The 17,976-nt window shown below is 44.0% G+C and overlaps 1 protein-coding gene across 2 annotated transcripts in view; it reads left to right on the top strand.

The window, feature by feature from the left end:
• Positions 1 to 1,711: 1,711 nt before the first annotated feature.
• Positions 1,712 to 17,976, top strand: part of MECR (mitochondrial trans-2-enoyl-CoA reductase) — a 51,810-nt gene continuing 35,545 nt past the window's right edge. Inside the window, exons 1-2 of one of the 2 annotated variants that reach the window (XM_007522441.3) lie at positions 1,712 to 1,919; positions 17,020 to 17,117. In XM_007522441.3, the coding sequence (XP_007522503.1) occupies positions 1,744 to 1,919; positions 17,020 to 17,117 (274 nt within the window). In that variant the 5' untranslated portion in view covers positions 1,712 to 1,743. Of the gene's footprint in view, positions 1,935 to 17,019; positions 17,118 to 17,976 lie in introns of both variants that reach the window. The other variant, XM_016187840.2, reaches the window with a different exon arrangement.

Genomic DNA, 17,976 nt, shown 5'->3' with positions numbered 1-17,976 from the left:
GAGCATGTGTCCTACCAGGCAAGTTATCTTTTGTTCCTCTAAAAGAAGGTATATTGTCTACTGTACTGATAAGAAAACACGCTAGGAGCTTTAGTCCCTTGCCCAAGGAGGCCATACTAGACGTGTTAGAACTAGAATTTGAGAGGCTAGGTGGTGGCACACCCAGCTGAGTGCACATACTACAATTACACCCAGTTGAGTGCACACATTAGAGTTCACAAGGATTCAAGCACCCGGTCCCGATCCATATGAGGGGGAAGCACTACTCTCTTTCTCTCTCCCTATCTCCTCTTCCCCTCTCAACTTTTCTCTGACTTATCAAATCAAATAAATAAACATTAAAAATATTTTAGAAGAGGGGCCGGGTGGTAGCGCAGTGGGTTAAGCGCAGGTGGCGCAAAGCTCAAACACCCGCGTAAGGGTCCCGGTTGGAGCCCCCGGCGCCCCACCTGTAGGGGGCTCACCTCCCAGGCGGTTAAGCAGGTCTGCCGGTGTTTCTCTTTCTCTCCCTCTCTGTCTTCCCCTCCTTTCTCCATTTTTCTCTGTCCTATCCAAAAAGGGCAACAAAATGGGAAAAAATTACCTCCAGGACCAGTGGATTCCTAGTGCAGGCACTGAGCCCCAGCAATAACCCTGGAGACAAAAAAAAAAAAAATCTAGAAGAACTATAATTTGGACCTAAATCTTCTAACTCCAAGGGGCCAGGCGGTATGGCAGCGGGTTATGCGCACATGGTGTGAAATGCAAGGACCGGTGTAAGGCTCCTGTGGGGGGTCACTTCACAAGCAATGAAGCAGGTCTGCAGGTGTCTATCTTTCTCTCCCTTCTCTGTCTTCCCCTCCTCTCTCGATTTCTCTCTGCCCTATCCAACTACAACAATAAGGGCAACAGAAAAAATGGCCTCCAGGAGCAGTGAATTTGTAGTGCAGGCACTGAGACCCAGTTCTTCTTCTAGCGTTTGCCACTGAGACCCAGTAATAACCCTGGAGACAAAAAAAAAGAAAAAAAGAAAAAGAAAAGTTTAGGGTGAGGTAGATAGCATACTGTTTATACAAAGAGATTCATGCCTGAGGCTCCTAGATCCCAGGTTCAGTCCACCATAAACCAGAGCGGAGCAGTGCTCTAACAACAAAAACAAAAATCTTTTAAGTCCAAACCCAGCACTCCTGCCACATCAATTTAGATTATTCAGTCTCCTTGTGTGGGAAGGGTGTTTCTTACCTGTGATGTTAGATTGAAATAGGAACTGAATCCATGATTTCTGATTACTGTTTCATATGATTTCCTCTCTAGTGCACTGTATATGTGTCTTTAACTAGTTAAAAAGAACACCTGTTGTGGAACCTTACAGGCCTAGATCAGGTATGTAAGTAGTTAATGAGATAAAACCTTTAAGTAAATAGTAAAAAGAAACCGAGGCCAAGGGAGGGCAAATCAGTTCCCCCAATCAAACACCGAACTGCATAATGTGTACACAGTTTGGGCCAGTTTCAGATGCTGGTTAGGAGATTAACTTCAGTAAACTGTAATCTCTGTCCCTGCACTGCGAACCCCAAGTACCCTAAACAGTCTCACAGGCGCCATCGCGCGGACTGCGGGGGGGGGGGGGGAAGGGGGGGGAACGGGAGCACAGCCCTTTAAAAGAAACGAGGGGGCGTGGTGAGGGGCGGGGCACGGCACTGTCTGGACGAGGGGAAATGATGTCATCACAGGGCGTCTGGCTCCAAATTGACTGGAGGGAGCATGTGGGTCAGCGGGGCACAGTGCGGGGCTCGAATCTCGGCTCGCCTGTCCCGGGGGCTGTTCCACAACTCTGGCCGCCGCCGACCTGCATTCACCAACTACTCTGCTTCTGCCAAGTCCTCCTGGGTGCGGGCGCTGGTCTATGGGCACCACGGGGACCCAGCCAAGGTCATCGAGTAAGAGACGGCACAGTAAGGTTTTTGGATGGGCTGTAGAGAAAAGGGACAGGGATTGTAGGCACCGGGTCCGAGTGAAGAAGCCCAGGGAGCGTCTAATAGGTCAGAAAGTCCATGACAGTTTGAGATCTGCTGTACAACGGTCAAGGTAAATGGCTGGCATTTACTGATCGGCTATTATATGTCAGGTTACCCCTTGTTTAAATGGACGCTTTTATTTAATCACAACAACTTCCTGAGGTAGGCACTTGTTTAACCCCATTTTGCGAGTGGAAAACTGAAGCATAAGAGCAAAATCTCCTGCCCAAAGACACACACCAGTAAGTGACAAGGTCGAATTTGCAGCCAGGTCTGACTGACTTGCCTGAATTCCTACCCTCTACAATTTATTTTCTTTTTTAATTGTTTATTTATTTTTGTTGAGGAAATATTTTACAATCTATATTTCCTTGAAGAGGGTTTTCAAAATACCTTTCCTTCCTTTTGGATCTTAGCTTTTCTGTAAAATATCGTTGTTTCCCTTTTACAAAGGAAAAGGAACTTGCCCAGAGTTAACACTATTAATTGATTGAAACAGGAACTGAGTCCATGATTTCTGATTACTGTTTCATGTGATTTCCTCTCTAGTGCACTGTATATGTGTCTTTAACTATTTAAAAAGAACACCTGTTGTGGACCCTTACAGGCCTAGATCAGATATGTACCCCAGCTCTGATTATCTGTCTGATTTTGGAAATGTCACTCAACTCCTAAAATTCTTCAGGTCTTAATCTAGGGTTTTTGCAAGTGGCTGATAAAAATGGTGTGTGTATGTTCAACCATAATAAATTGGCAATTCAGTTCATTTAGCTATTCAAAAAGACTATAATGGAGCTGAGGCAAAAGCACTGATCTGGGAATCCAAAGGCCCAGAGTCACATTCTTGAACTACTCCATCCTAGCTTTGTATGTGTCTAGCAAGTGACTGGAGTTCTCTAAGCATCTATTTCATCATCTTAAAAATGAAGACAATTGGGAGTCGGGCTGTAGCGCAGCGGGTGGCGCAAAGCACAAGGACTGGCATAAGGATCCCGGTTCGAACCCCGGCTCCCCACCTGCAGGGGAGTCGCTTCACAGGTGGTGAAGCAGGTCTGCAGGTGTCTATCTTTCTCTCCTCCTCTCTGTCTTCCCCTCCTCTCTCCATTTCTCTCTGTCCTATCCAACAACGACAACAACAATAATAACTACAACAATAAAACAACAAGGGCAACAAAAGGAAATAAATAAAATAAATATTAAAAAAAATTAAAAAATAAAAAATAATGAAGACAATTGTCAGAGCTTATGGTGCTAATCAGCACACACTCTCCATCAAAAACCACCTGTTTACTCTCTTGCAATTTATTGTTTACAGCTACTTCATTTCCAGCAAATGATTTGTTTCACAAAGGATAGGCAAACAGGGAATTATCTTCATGGTTAGACTACAGAGCAAAGTGCATGCTTTAGCAGCACGTATACTAAAACTAGAACAATATAGAGATTAGAATAGTCCCTCCATAAGGTATTTATTCTTGAAACAATTTCATACTCTTTGTTTTAAAGGTTTACTCATTCATTTGTTAGCAAAAGAGCTAATCAGAGCACTATTCTGGCATATGCAATGCTGAGTATCAAACTCAGACCTTATGCTTATAAGTCAGGCACTCTACGTACAGCACTACCTCCTGATCTATGAAGCACCCCAAATTCTTCACTTTAAAAAGACAGTGGTTGGGGGGGAGGGGTGCACAGTGATAATGTATTGGACTTGAATACCTGAGGCCCCAGAGGTCCCAGGTTCAGTCCTTGGCACTATCATAAGCCAGAGTTGAGGAGTGCTTAGGTCTCTCAGTCTTTCTCTTTTGAATAATATTATTTTTCTTTTTATTTATTATGAGAAAAGAAAGGGAGGGAGAAGGAGAGACACCTTCAGCACTGCCTCACCTTTCATGAAGCTTCCCCCCTGTAGGTGGGGTGTGGGGGGCTTGAACCCCGGTCCTGGTGCATGGTAATGTGTACACTCAACCAGCAACCAGCCCCCTCTCTGTCTCTCTTTTTCTCTCATGAAAATAAATAAATAGGGGGTCGGGCGGTGGCGCAGTGGGTTAAGCGCATGTGGCTGCAAAGCGCAGGGACCGGCGTAAGGATCCCGGTTCGAGCCCCCGGCTCCCCACCTGCAGGGGAGTCGCTTCACAGGCAGTGAAGCAGGTCTGCAGGTGTCTATCTTTCTCTCCCCTTCTCTGTCTTCCCCTCCTCTCTCCATTTCTCTCTGTCCTATCCAACAACGAATTGCGTCAACAAGGGCAATAATAATAACCACAACAAAGCTACAACAAGGGCAACAAAAGGGAGAAAAAAAAAAATGGCCTCCAGGAGCGGTGGATTCATGGTGCAGGCACCGAGCCCAGCAATAACCCTGGAGGAGGAAAAATAAATAAATAAAAGAAAATAAATAAATAGGGGGTTGTTGCCCTTGTTGTTTATCGTTGTTATTATTGTTGTTATTGCTGTCGTTGTTGGGTAAGACAGAGAAATCGAGAGAGAAGAGGAAGACAGAGGGGGAGAGGAAGACACCTGCAGACCTGCTTCACCACTTGTGAAGTGACCTACCTGCAGGTGGGCAAATATTTTATTTTTCTATTTTTTATTTATTTATAAAATGGAAACACTGACAAGACTGTAGGATAAGAGGGGTACAATTCCCACCACCAGAGCTCTGTATCCCATTCCCTCCCCTGATAGTTTTCCTATTCTCTCTCTTTCCCTAGTGGGGCAGGGCTCTGAGGAAGCAGAGCTCCAGGACACATTGGTGGGGTCATTTGTCCAGGGAAGTCCGGTTGGCATCATGGCAGCATCTGGAACCTGGTAGCCGTGACTCAGTGGGTTCTCAAAGTATCTGAGTCTTGTCTTGTGTTTTCAGGTGATCTTCTTTGTTATTCTTGGTTGACTGGGGAGAGGAGAGAGATGCCTAAATATTTAATTTTTGAGAGAGACACAGACAGAAACACCAGAGCACTGCTCAGCTCTGGCTTGTGGTGGTGTGGGGGATTGAACCTGGGACTTTGGAGCCTCGGGCATGTGGGTCTGTTTGCATAACCATTATACTATCTCCCCTACCCGTAATTGATTTTCTAGTTTGGTTGAGAACTAGAATTTTGTTTGTTTGTTGGGGCTCTTTATTGTGGTCATGAGTAAAGGAGAAGGAAACAGAATACATTGTTTTAGTAGATTAACTAGCAGATTAATTAGTAGATTATCTGAGCGCCTACTAAGTGCTGACACTGAGGATGCAAAGTTGAATGGTCTGTGGTTTTGTTCTCCAGGATTCACAGCCTAGTCCAATGGGATTAGTGCTGTGCTCAATATCTTCAGTGTTATGGGTGGGTATTTAGGAGGGATGTATAACTCCACCACAAGGTGAAAAAATTCTTTCTCTAAAGACATGTAGTAGTTAGTTGAGTCCCCAAGAAGATCGGAAAAGAAGCTGGTCAACGGATGAAGAAAGTATAGAAATGTACCAAGTAAAAGCAACTGCATGTTCAGAAACCCAGAGGGAAGAGAAAAGGTGATGTGTCTGATAGCGGAGATTTTTGAATCTTCTGTGCACTCAGCATGTAACCCTTAATAGAAGTGTCTAGTGGAACATGCTAAGAAAGGACAAGCCTGAAGTGACAGGATCCAAACTCAAGGCAGATTCCATATCCTGTAACATTCATCCAGTACCTTCCCTCTGACATTACACGATAGTCTGTGGAGTTTAGGCCCAGTGTTTCCACCCTTCTTTCCTCCTTTTTGTCTCTGAGAGTGGAACTGGGTCAGCACACCTCCAAGGGGGGTCCCCCCCCCCCACCCTGCAAACTCCAGAGTGCCTGGGAGGAATGCCAACACCTTGGGCAACTCTAAGTTACTGTTACTGCCTGGCCCTCTCTTAGCAACTCCTGCTGCTCTCTGGGATGGTTCCAGGTCTTTCCCACCCTGGATGGAGTAGGAATGGCCCTTGGTTTAAAGAGGTAAAGGAAAAGATGACAAGGTTAGTTGGTGGGGCCGGGTGGTGGTGCACTTGGTTTGGTGCACATGTTACAATGCACAAGGACCCAGGTTTGAGTCCCCAGTTTCCCACCTACAGGGGGAAAGCTTCACAAGTGGTGAAGCAGTGCTGCAAGTGTCTCTCTGTCTCTCTTCCTCTCTGTCCCCCGCTTCCCTCTTGATTTCTGGCTATCTCTATCCAATAAAGATAATTAAAAATTAAATTAAAAAAAAAAGGTTAGTAGGTAGCTCAGGATGGGTCATTGATGACCTTCCAAAAGAGCACTGATCTAGTCCCAGCTCTGCCGCTCATTATTAAATTCCTCCTGTTACTCTTTGATAATGACTGCATGGCTGAGGTCACCAGTGCTAAATATGAGCACACGTGCCAGCCCCTCTCTCCTATCTTCTGTGTCAGTGACAAAACTTCACAGCCCCCTTTTCTGTATGCCTCAGAACCTACACACCTCATTCTCCTTAGCCCTACCCTTCCTCCCCCAAACAACACTTTCCTGCCAGGACTAGATGAGCTTCAACATAACACTGCAGCCATGGGAATTGTTGAGACAAGAATCCTTTTTTGACCCACCAACTGTCCAGCTCCAACAAGTCTATGAAATTAAAGCAGGCATTGGACTGCCTCCTCACCAGTGGTTGCTCCAGCAACCTCCAAGGAGCTTTGGTGTGATTAGAAATCTCGGGTCCCGGGCACAAGATCTGTTTACACAATCAGCTGCCCCTCAACCTCCTGCCAGGCAGGAGCTATGTGATCACCATTGTGCCTGTCAGAGGCAGGAGATGCAGGTGGAGAGTGTGCCTGCAGCTGAGGCTCAATCTTGCTCTCTGGAACAGCAAATAGACCTCAGCAAACTAAACCAGAGACTTTAGCTCCCTTCACACAAGCTCCCTGATGTAGAATAAGATGGGGCTTGCAAGCTTTCTGATAATCTTAAAAAAAAAAAAAATCAAGGTGGGGGTTGGGTGGTGGCACACCCAGTAGAGCACACATGTTAGCATGTACAAGGACCCAGGTTCAAGCTCCCAGCCCCCACCTACAGAGGGAAGCTTCACAAGCAGTGGAGCAGGGCTGCCTGTGTCTCTCCTCTCTTCCTCTCTCTCTCTGGTTCTTGCCTTCTATCAAAAAAGAAAAAAATCAAGAAGGTAGTAAAAAGGGTTGGTTTTGTTGTTGTTTTACCAACCCTAGTTAGGAATATCTGGGAATTTTCTTAAGTCTTTGCTTCCTATCACTTCAAAATAATTGCATAGCTCTCTCTGTGTGTGTCTCTCTCTCTCTGTGTGTGTGTGTGTGTGTGTGTGTGTGTGTGTGTGTATGTGTGTGTAAAGGTGGGGGCTTCAATATATGAGTAAATGGCCTTCTCTCCCTTACGCTCTCACTGCCCACGTATATTTCAACACATGGATGCTCTCAGTTTTCCCAAGTAAAGTTTAAAATTTCTGGAAAAAAAATTCCACTAAGGAACAAAAAGTCCTAAAGGGTGAACTGGCAAGCTTATTCTGAGTAAAGGAAGCCAGAAGAAGTACAAGGAAGCAAGTGGTGTGCCTAGCATACCAAAAGATGTGGAACTTCTGAGCTTAGCTCTGAGAAAGGAACTCTCCCTGAGGGCCCAGGATTCTAGAACCCCACCTGTTAAGGCCACTAACACTCCCTGCTGTGGAATAAGCTTTTACAAACTGTGGACTGAAGAACTTCATTCCTTAGTAACTTCGCAGTCATATCCCTGCTTATTAATTATTATATCCCAGAACAACGTGCCCAGCTTGCCAGGCATTTTAGTCAATCACAGGTGACTTGATTGTGACCATGGAGACTGTGGACAGGCCAGGGAGCCATGGAAAGCATTGGTTACCTTCCCCTGCACCCTAAGACAGGATACACATCTTTGACTCTCTGTAATAAGCAGATGAGGAAGTCCCTATGACAGCTTCTTCCTGCTGAAGATGAAATTGACCTGTTTGAGGTGATTGAGTGAAAGATGTAAGATAAGTACTCATGGTTGCTAATTAAATGTGGAAGGCGGAGGAGAGATCTTAGCAGAGCTGGCTGTGCCTGCTTTATACAGAAAATATAACTCAGCTATTCCCCTGAGTACTGGCCTCTTTTTCCACCTTTCAAAAGGCTCTTTCTTCTGCCTGCTTTTGTCTCTCTTGTAGTTCATATGGCATCACAGGTGTACAGCCTCAGCCTCAAAGGAGCCATTGTGCATTATCCAGTCTGGGATCTGTTGCATGAAGACAGCAGCAACCTTCTGAGTTGCATGGCGCCATTGCACTCACAGGGAGGAAGAACCCAAACAATCTTGGGAAAGTGACTTGAGATCTAGACAGACTGTGTTTGGGTGCCTCGTTTGCACTCTGTAACACAGCCACCAGTTTCTCTGGGTGAATTTAAGAAGAAAACAGAGAAGAAATTGCTGTCATTACACCAGAAGTCCAACTCCTGGAATTCAGACCAGGCCCCAGTTTTCCCTCCTGTCTGGGCAGAACGGTATCCTTGACGACGCTATTAGAACTGTCTGCAGGAACAGCAGTGTCTGTGACATTGATGGCATTCCAGGAGGCAGGCTGGGGCTGGTCTCCCTGGTGAGATGCAGCTGGACCAACACACTTCCCACCCCCATGCCCCAGGCAAACTGTGTGTCAAGCCTACCTCCCACCTTCACCCACCTGTGCTTGCAGCCTCAACTTTCCACCTCCTAGATCCTTGCCCCCCCGCCACAGCTTCCCTCCCACTTCTGTGCATCTGACCTACACAGAGCAACTAGGTCCCACAGAAGACAGAAGAGAACTAGCAGACTGGTAGCCTTGTAACCTTCTCAAACTGTTGTTTGGAGGTAGATGTGCTGTGAATCTAGAGCCCCCTGCTAAACTAACTCTGGGAGCTCTGGATGCTGCCAAGCCACAGGATTCTTTACTAGAGGACCCTCTCAGAGTCATTCTGACTTTAATGTACATTCTAAATCTTACAAAGGGGGGTGTAATAGGCAGTGTTTCCCAAACACATTAAAATCTAGGCAATACCTAATATATCCCAGCATGAGAAGAATGCCACAAACGCAGCACTGAGGGTGCTAGTCCACCATTCAGAATTGTGAAGCCAAGTGTAAGTTCAAGGCCTGCCACGTATAATACTAGCAGTTTAACCTTGGGCAAAGCACAATGCCTGGAGTTTTGTAAGATGTCCACCTTGTCATTTCACCATCCAGCCAGAATAATTTTATCTAGTGTCCTAGTCTCCACCTACACACAGCTGACTCACGGCTCTGTCTGTCTAACCCAGAGGAGCACCCTCAACTTTATACCACACTATTTGTCACTTCAGATATAACACCTTCCTCCCCATTCTAAACCCACTCTTTCTCCCCATGTCAATATCTAGTTGCCCAAACCAAAAGCTTGAGAAGCATCAGATTTCCTACTACCCACATGGAGTTGGTCACCAAATGATATCAATGCCACTTGTTACTTAAATAACTTTCCACCCCCCACAGCTCCAGTCCAGACCACCTGTTGCTTAACCTACTGTCAGGTCAAGGTTTTTTGCTTCCAGCAGTAAAATCTACTTTCTCTCTTGGCCTACCCAGTAAAATTCTGTATATCTTTCAGGTTTCAACTTAAAATAACCTCCTTGTAAGCCCTTTATTATTTTCCTCCATTTGGTTGACACTCTCAGTCGATTTTAGCACCTGAGTCTACATCACTCCCAGAGTTTTCCATGTGAATTTCCACACCATTAAGCTTCTGGGCAGATTTTTCTCCTTCTTCTAATCCTTCTTCTCCTTCCTCCCCCCCCCCTCCTCCTCCTCCTCCTTCTTCTTCTTCTTCTTATCTCTTGGCATAGAACCTGATACTTTGTGTCAGTAAATATATATGTATATAGACATGTATATGTATTTTTAACTCTATTTATTGGATAGACAGCCAGAAATCAAGAGGAAGGGGGTGATAGAGAAGGAGAGAGACTGAGAGACACCTGCAGTCCTGCTTCACCACTTGCAAAGCTTTTCCCCTGTAGTTGGGGACTGGGGGCTCAAACCCCAGTCCTTGCGCATTGTAACCTGCACTCAACCAGGTGCGCCACCACCTGGCCCCATGTCAGTAAATACTTATTGAATTAAATTTACCTGAACTTCCCAACAGGTTATCCTCTTCCTTTCAGTGATTCTTTTCAGAAGCAGAGCCAGTTATCTCAAAAATTCTCCTGGCTATGCCTACCTCTGTTAACAGCTGCCATTTCCTGAGTATCTACTTTGTAACAGGAACTCTAGCAAATGCTTGATGTGCATTAACTCATTTAATCCTGTGAACTGGGTTATAGTGTTCTACCCATTTTACAGAGGAATATTCTGAAGTCTAGCTGATAAATGATGAAGGGAGAATTCAAAACCAGGACTAGTTATTTCACTCCACATCTGCCTCCACCTTGTGTCTGTGAACCAACATCTACCTATATTCTCATATTTACCCTGTCATCTGGATTTTTTTTTTTAAGATTTTATTTATTTATGAGAAAGATAGGAGGAGAAAGAACCAGACATCACTCTGGCACATGTGCTGCCGGGGATCAAACTCGGGACCTCATGCTTGAGAATCCAAAGCTTTATTACTATGCTACCTCCCGGACCACTGTCATTTGGATTTTAATGAAAGCTATCTTGTTGCAAATTTGATCTATACTTTTTCTTTAAGGCAATGAGCCATGAGTTTTTGCTTAGGCTGAACTCTTTTAAGGATTAGCTCTATTTATATTGCCCATCCTTCAATGGTATTTGCCTATAGAGTCCAGAACCAGGAAGAATAAGCCTCAATAGTTAAGCTAGTGATTTGAATCTCTCCTGATTTCCAAAATGATTGGCACTTTTATGCCACTTTAATCACTAAAATTGTAAGTTGGGTGACTTATTTTATAGACAATTCTCTCTCTCTCTCTCTTTCTCTCCCTCTTTCTCTCTTTCATAGAGATGGACACTAGAGAGGTAGAGAGTAAAAGACACCATAGCACCAACGCTTCCTTCATTGCTTTGGTAGGGGCAGGACTCAAACTTGGGTCACACACATGACAAAGCAGCACACTATCCAAGTGAGCTATTTTGCCAGCACTGGAGGCATTTTTTTTTTTTTTAATATTCTATTTATTTATTAATGAGAGGGATAGGAGGAGAGAGAAAGAACCAGACATCACTCTGGTACATGTGCTGCCGGGGATTGAACTCAGGACCTCATGCTTGAGAGACCAACATTTTATCCATTGCGCCACCTCCCGGACCACCACTGGAGGCATTCTTAAGCACTATTTTGGCCCCCCAGCACTGTGCTAACAACTGAGTTAAGAAAGTTCTCTGCCATCCTTGGGTTTATAGTCAAATAGGAAACAACATACATTCTAACTATAATACTAGATTATAAATAAATAAACTTTAAAAGAATTGAACATGTGATTCTGAAAAAAATAAACCTGCATCTAAATCCAAGTCATAGGGGACAGGCACTGCTGCACACAGTTGAGCTCACATGTTAAACCATACACAAGGACCTGAGTTTAAGCCCCTGGGCCCCACCTGCAGGGGAAGGACCTTCATTAGTGATGAAGCAATGCTGCAGGTGTTTCTCTTCTTTCCTTCTCTATCTCTCTCTATCTCTACCCCCTCAGTTTCTCTCTGTCCTATCAAATAAAAGAAAGGGGAGAAAAGGGGCTGGGTGGTGGCACACCTGGTTTAGCGCACATGTTACAGTGTGCAGGGACCCAGGTTCAAGACCCCAGTCCCCACCTGCAGAGGGAAACCTTTTTCGAGTGGTGAAGCAGGGCTGCAGGTGTCTCTCCAGCGCTCTCTCTCTCTCTCTCTTGCTCTCATTCTCTGTCTGTCTGTCCCCCCATTCCTTTCAATTTCTTACTGTCTCTATCCAATAAAAATAAAGATAATTAAAAAAAAATAGGGAAGGGGAGAGAAAATGGTCACCAGAAGTGGTATGTGTGGATTCTTCATGCAAGCAGCAAGCCCCAGCTATAACCCTCCTGGCAATTTAAATAAATAATCCAAATCATATCTGCAACTCTGAACTCTAGAAAGTTCTGAAAACAGATTTTTAAAAAAAAAAAATAACTCATTTGGAGGAAAAACTTGATTTAATGTGAAGTTTTTATGTAGTGATTATTCATCCACTTAGTGTGACTATTCATACATTTTTTCTGCAGAAACAATGTGTCTTGTCACCCAGTGTTGTCTCAGCCTCCAACACAGGTGTAGATAACACTTGATTCTTAATTCTGGAGTGCATCTGGCCTCAAAAATTTTGGAAAAGGAATGTGAACTTCTACCTTGTGATCAATTGGGGGGAAAATGTCTGAAAAGACTTAATGGGTTCAGGAGACAGCATAATGCTTATGTGAAAGACTTTTATGCCTAAGGCTCTAAGGTCCCAGGTTCAGTCCTCAGCACTGCCATAAGCCAAAGCTGAGCTGTGTGCTCTGTTATTTCTCTTTCTCTCTCTCTCTCTCTCTCTCTCTTTCTCTCTCTCTGTGTGTTCCTTTCTCTCTGTATATTCCTTTCATTAAAATATTTATTTTTAAAAAATACTTCATAAGATGAAAAGTAATAATGTGGTCTTAAAGGGAATATTCACCCTTCTGTATAATGGGACCCGTGAATTGGAGCAAGTGATTTTTTTCAGGATCAAGAAAGAGTCAAAAGATATCTTAGAGGAAGTAAAATTTGAGCTGGGTCTCAAAGGGTAAACTGAATGAAATTCTTCATGGAGAAGCTTGGGAAAGAAATTCTGGGCTGAGGAAACAGTATGTAGGGAATATGCACAAAAAAAAAGTCTTCAAGTAGCTTTAAGCACATAGATTTTGTCAGCTTACAGAAAAACCCTGATTATCTGTCAAAATGCAAGAGAAGCTATGTGGATAATATAAAGGCACAGCTAGTCCACAATCCATTTGCTCTGGGCAGGAGTTTCCTCTGGATTGTAGGAATATCACTGTGTGGCTAATGCCTCCCTGATTAGCCTGGTGGGGAGACTGAAGCTGCTGACCCCAGCCCCTGGCTGGCCCCACAAGAATCAGGCCTGCCCACTCCTCCAAGATCGTGCTCATCTTGCTACTGTCCACTTGGTTTGAGGTCAGCCCCTCACCAGTTGGCTTCTCTAACATTAAACTGCCAGGTTCAAATCAGATCAGCCACTTTGTGCTTTGGGTGGCCTTGAGCTAGTTATTTACCTCTTTTGTGCCTTTGTTCCTCCTTATAAAATCAGAATAATAGTGTGACAGCTGGCATGGAAAGCGTTTTGCGGAGCACCTGACAAGTAGGCACACAAACAGCAGTTATTATTGCAAGGACTCCACCACATCCAGCTGTGTATAAATACATACTGTCTGGGGGCCGGGCAGTAGCGCAGCGGTTAAGCACAGGTGGCGCGAAGTACAAGGACCAGCTCAAGAATCCTGTTGGAGCCCCTGACTCCCCATTTGCAAGGGAGTCACTTCACAGGTGGTGAAGCAGGTCTGCAGATGTCTCTCTTTCTCTCTCCTTCTCTGTCTTCCCCTCCTCTCCATTTCTCTGTCCTATCCAACAATGATGACAACAACAATAATAACTACAACAACAATAAAAAACAAGGGCAACAAAAGGGAAAATTAATAATAAAAAAATACCATCTTTCATATTTACTTTTTTTTTTAATCTCCTCTCTTCCCTGGTCACCAACTCTTTCCTAATTAGCCATTTTCTGTAGAGAATGTTTCTGTCTATATTTGTGTATGTATAATATGTGCCATGCATGTGTGTATATTTGCAGGTGCTTCTCAATACTGATAAGACATGACTTCCCTTACTCTGGTCATGATCCAGTACAGGAATTCATTCAGAACTTGGGTCCCCAGGATCCTTGGAGGTAGTCAGGTGTATTCCCAGATAAATTTCAAGATGCTGGTATGAAACAAGGTAAATAAGAGTTATCACTGGAGCTCAGTGCCTACAAGATGAATCCACAGTTTATCACAGCCATTTATTTTTCTTTATTTTGTTGATAAACTGGGAGAGAGAAAGAGAGACACCTGCAATATTGCTTCACTGCTTGTGAAGCTTATCCCCTGTGAGTGAGGATGAGGGACTTAAACCCAAGTCCTTATACATGGTAATGTGTATGTAATTAGGTGTGCCCCTAGTTACATCTTAAAATCATGCAAAGCCCTTATCACAGAAACTGATATACTATTTACCTGCCACCACTATTACTATTAATACAAGACATTTCTTGAAAATCTTACTACCTCCCTCCTCTAAGAAAGAGGCTCTGGTATAAATAAAAGGTCAGATTTCTGTAGGAAATAGGTGGGATTACATCCACTTAGTGCAGTGACACTGTTGTCTAATGCTAAGAGCTTCTAGTTGTCAGTTCTGTGTGCCTTTGGTAAGTAAAAATAAGGGGAATTATTACTTTAATAGGTACATTTGGGCAGAGGAAAGCATTGCAAACTTACAGGTGCAGAAAATGGAGAATTTTTGGTAGTTAAGTCGTCACTAGGGCCCATTGGTCTAGTGTACTGCTCAGTACTTCCTGGTTGGAGGCCTCTTTAAAAAAAGAAAAAAGAGGGAGTCGGGCGGTAGCGCAGTGGGTTAAGCATAAGTGGCGCAAGCACAAGGACTGGCATAAGGATCCCAGTTCAAACCCCCGCCTCCCCACCTGCAGGGAAGTAGTCATTTCACCAGCGGTGAAGCAGGTCTGCAGGTGTCTATCTTTCTCTCCCCCTCTCTGTCTTCCCCTCCTCTCTCCATTTCTCTCTATCCTATCCAACAACAACGATATCAAGAACAACAATGATGACTACAAAAATAAAATAAGGGCAACAAAAGGAAATAAATAAATAAATAAATAAATAAATAAATAAATAAATAAAAAGAATGCATAGACGTTGCCATTGGGCTTCCCTCAAAAGCCCTTCTGCAGGTTTATCCATTAGCCAAACCTCAATGACATGAAAAATGTTAGTCCCATGGTGTCTAGGAGCCCACCTTCAGCAAAAGAAGTCACTACATGCATTGAATGAAGGGCCCTTGAGAGTGATCAGTTGCTAACCACCACCATTGCCGCCTGTTTCACAAGTGTAGAAACTTAAGTCCTAGAGCAGAAAAGACTTGCCTGCTCAGAAGGTGAAAAACAAGATCAGAAGAGAGAACCTAAACTGGAGTTAGTATATTGCACCCAAGTGGGTGGGTGGGGAGGAGAGTAAATGTCCAAAAAGGATGACAGAGGACCTAGTGGGGGTGTATTGTTATGCTGAATGTAAAACATTAATCCCCCAATAAAGAAACTAAGAAAATAAATAAATAAAAGAAACTTGCCTGCTATGACAAAGCCATCCTGTGGTGGGGCTTAAAACCTATGACCCTAGCTCTCCATCCAGCCTCCGTTATGACAGACAAGATCCTCATCCAAAAGGGACGTCACCAGAGAATGCCACTTCTCTGTTTCCTTCACCCCTCTCTACAACTAATGGAAACGCTTCCTCTCCCTAATGTGTCCGGGCAAAGAGAGAGAGAGAATGCTTAAGCAACCCCAACTTGCCCAGTTATACCTGTTGATTAGAACTATACTTGTCATGAGGAGCCAGGTGGTGGCACACCTAGTAGAGCACATGTTACCAGGCACAGGAACCCAGATTCAAGCCCCAGGCTCCACCTGCGGTGGAGAAGCTTCACAAACAAATAAAGTGCTACCGGTATCTCCCTTTCTCTCTCTCCACCAGGGTTATCACTATAACTCAGCACCTGCAATGACAACTTGCTCTGCTCCTGGAGGCCTTTTTTTTTCTTTTTTTTTTTGCCTCCAGGGTTATCGCTGGGGCTCAGTGCCTGCACTATGAATCCACTGCTTCTGGAGGCTATTTTTCCCATTTTGTTGTCCTTGCTGTTGCCCTTATTGTTATTATTGTTATTGCTGTTGTCATTGTTGACTAGGACAGAGAGGAGGAGAGAAAGAGACATCTGGTGGAGAGCCGGGGGCTCAAACTGCGATCCTTGTGCTTCATGCCATGTGTGCTTGACCCACTGTGCTACCACCCTACCCCCTTTATTTTAGTTTTTATAGGACAGAGAGAAATTGAGTGTGGAGGAGGAGATGGAGAAAATGAGATACCTGCAACCCTACTTCACCACTGGCAAAACAACCCCCCCCACCCCCCCTCCCCCGTGGAGACTGGGGGTGTGAACACACATCTTTGAGCATGGTAATGTGTGCTTTTCAACTGGGTATGCCACCACCTGACCTCTCCCCTTTCTCTCAATTTCTGTCTTTATTTAATAAGTAAATAAATAGGAGCTGTGATCATTGAGGCACCAAGCCCCAGTGGTAACCCTGGTGGCAATTTCAAAAAGAAGAGGAAGGAAGGACGGAAGGAAGAAGGAGAACTTGTGATGATCCTTATCTGAAGATTCTAGTTCAGAGGGTCAGAGCTGGGAGTTTTGACTGTTTTATTAGTAAGCACACATCATATGAGTCACACTATGAAGTAAGTTTTAGAAAAATAGAAGGCTAATTCAGACCAACAAAGTTTTTAAATTTTTCTCTCCTAGAGTAGGCAGTGGGGTTGAGAAATTAGTAAGGATTTTCTATCTTTTTTTTAGAAATTCTAGTGGCTTTCTAAAGCACTACATTAAATTAATTTTTAAGCTTTTATTATTTATTAATGAGAAAGGTAGGGAAACAAAGAAAGATCCAGATATCACTCTGGTATATGCTGCTGGGAATTGAACTTGGGACTTCACGCTTGAGAGTCTAACGCTTTATCCACTGCCCCATCTCGCAGACCACATCAGTAGGGATTTCCATAAGCAGTTAATATGAGGGTTAACAGTGTCATATGCTGACTCCTTATAGCACCTCTGTCTTTTCTAACAAAACCTAATTCCTGGGCACACAGTGGCAGCTCAAAAATGTTGCTACCTGACCTACTTTGGGGAAATGACTGGAGCAAAAGACACTCTGTCTAGCCTGGGTGACGTTAATATCTCTCTTCTTTCTTTGGCTTTGTGCTTAGACTGAAGAACCAGGAGCTAGCTGCAGTGGGCGGATCAGATGTCCATGTGAAGATGCTGGCGGCCCCTATCAATCCATCTGACATAAATATGATCCAAGGTAACCTTGATTTCTGTGGCTTATGTTAATTGGCTTTTTTGCTTAGCTAATGGCCTCATTTTCATTCCTCCTCAGGTGTGGGTGTGAAATCCCTGTGATTAGCAGCAGCTGTTCTCCAGATGAGCCTTCTGCAGCTGGCATGAACCCTCTGGCCTCCCCTTTCTGAAATGTGAGGCTTTTCTGAGAGTTAGGAAGATTGCAGCAGGGGATAAACAACCATTGTAAAGTGCCTGTGATATGCTGGGCTCATGTCACACTTTTATCTTATCTAATCCTCGTAATAACCATGTATTGTATAATAGTTACTTCCTCCTTTACAGATGAAGATGCTAAGGCTCAGAGAGGTCGGTTAGTTGCACAGATAATCAAAGACAGAGTCCACAATGGGCTTAGGTCTGACTCCAGCATTTATGCTTCTTCACTGCGCAGACCATGTTGGATAACTTTTTTTTATTATTATTTGTTTATTGGGGAATTAATGTTTTATATTCAACAGTAAATATAACAGTTTGTACATGCATAACATTTCCCAGTTTTCCATATAACAATACAACCCCCACTAGGTCCTCTGTCATCCATCTTGGATCTGTATTCTTCCCCCCCACCCACCCCAGAGTCTTTTACTTTGTGCAACATGCCATTTCCAGTTCAGGCTCTACTTGTGTTTTCTCTTCTGATCTTGTTTTTCAACTTCAGCCTGAGAGTGAGATCACCCCATATTCATCCTTCTGTTTTTGGTTTATTTCACTTAACATGAATTTTTCAAGGTCCATCCAAGATTGGCTGAAAATGGTGAAGTCAACATTTTTAATAGCTGAGTAGTATTCCATTGTGTATATATACCACAACTTGCTCAGCC

The sequence above is a fragment of the Erinaceus europaeus genome, chromosome 13 (assembly GCF_950295315.1).
Source record: "Erinaceus europaeus chromosome 13, mEriEur2.1, whole genome shotgun sequence".
NCBI classification, from domain to species: Eukaryota; Metazoa; Chordata; class Mammalia; order Eulipotyphla; family Erinaceidae; genus Erinaceus; species Erinaceus europaeus.
Note: the sequence above shows the minus strand (reverse complement) of the source record. Positions and strands in the feature narration are given on the sequence as shown.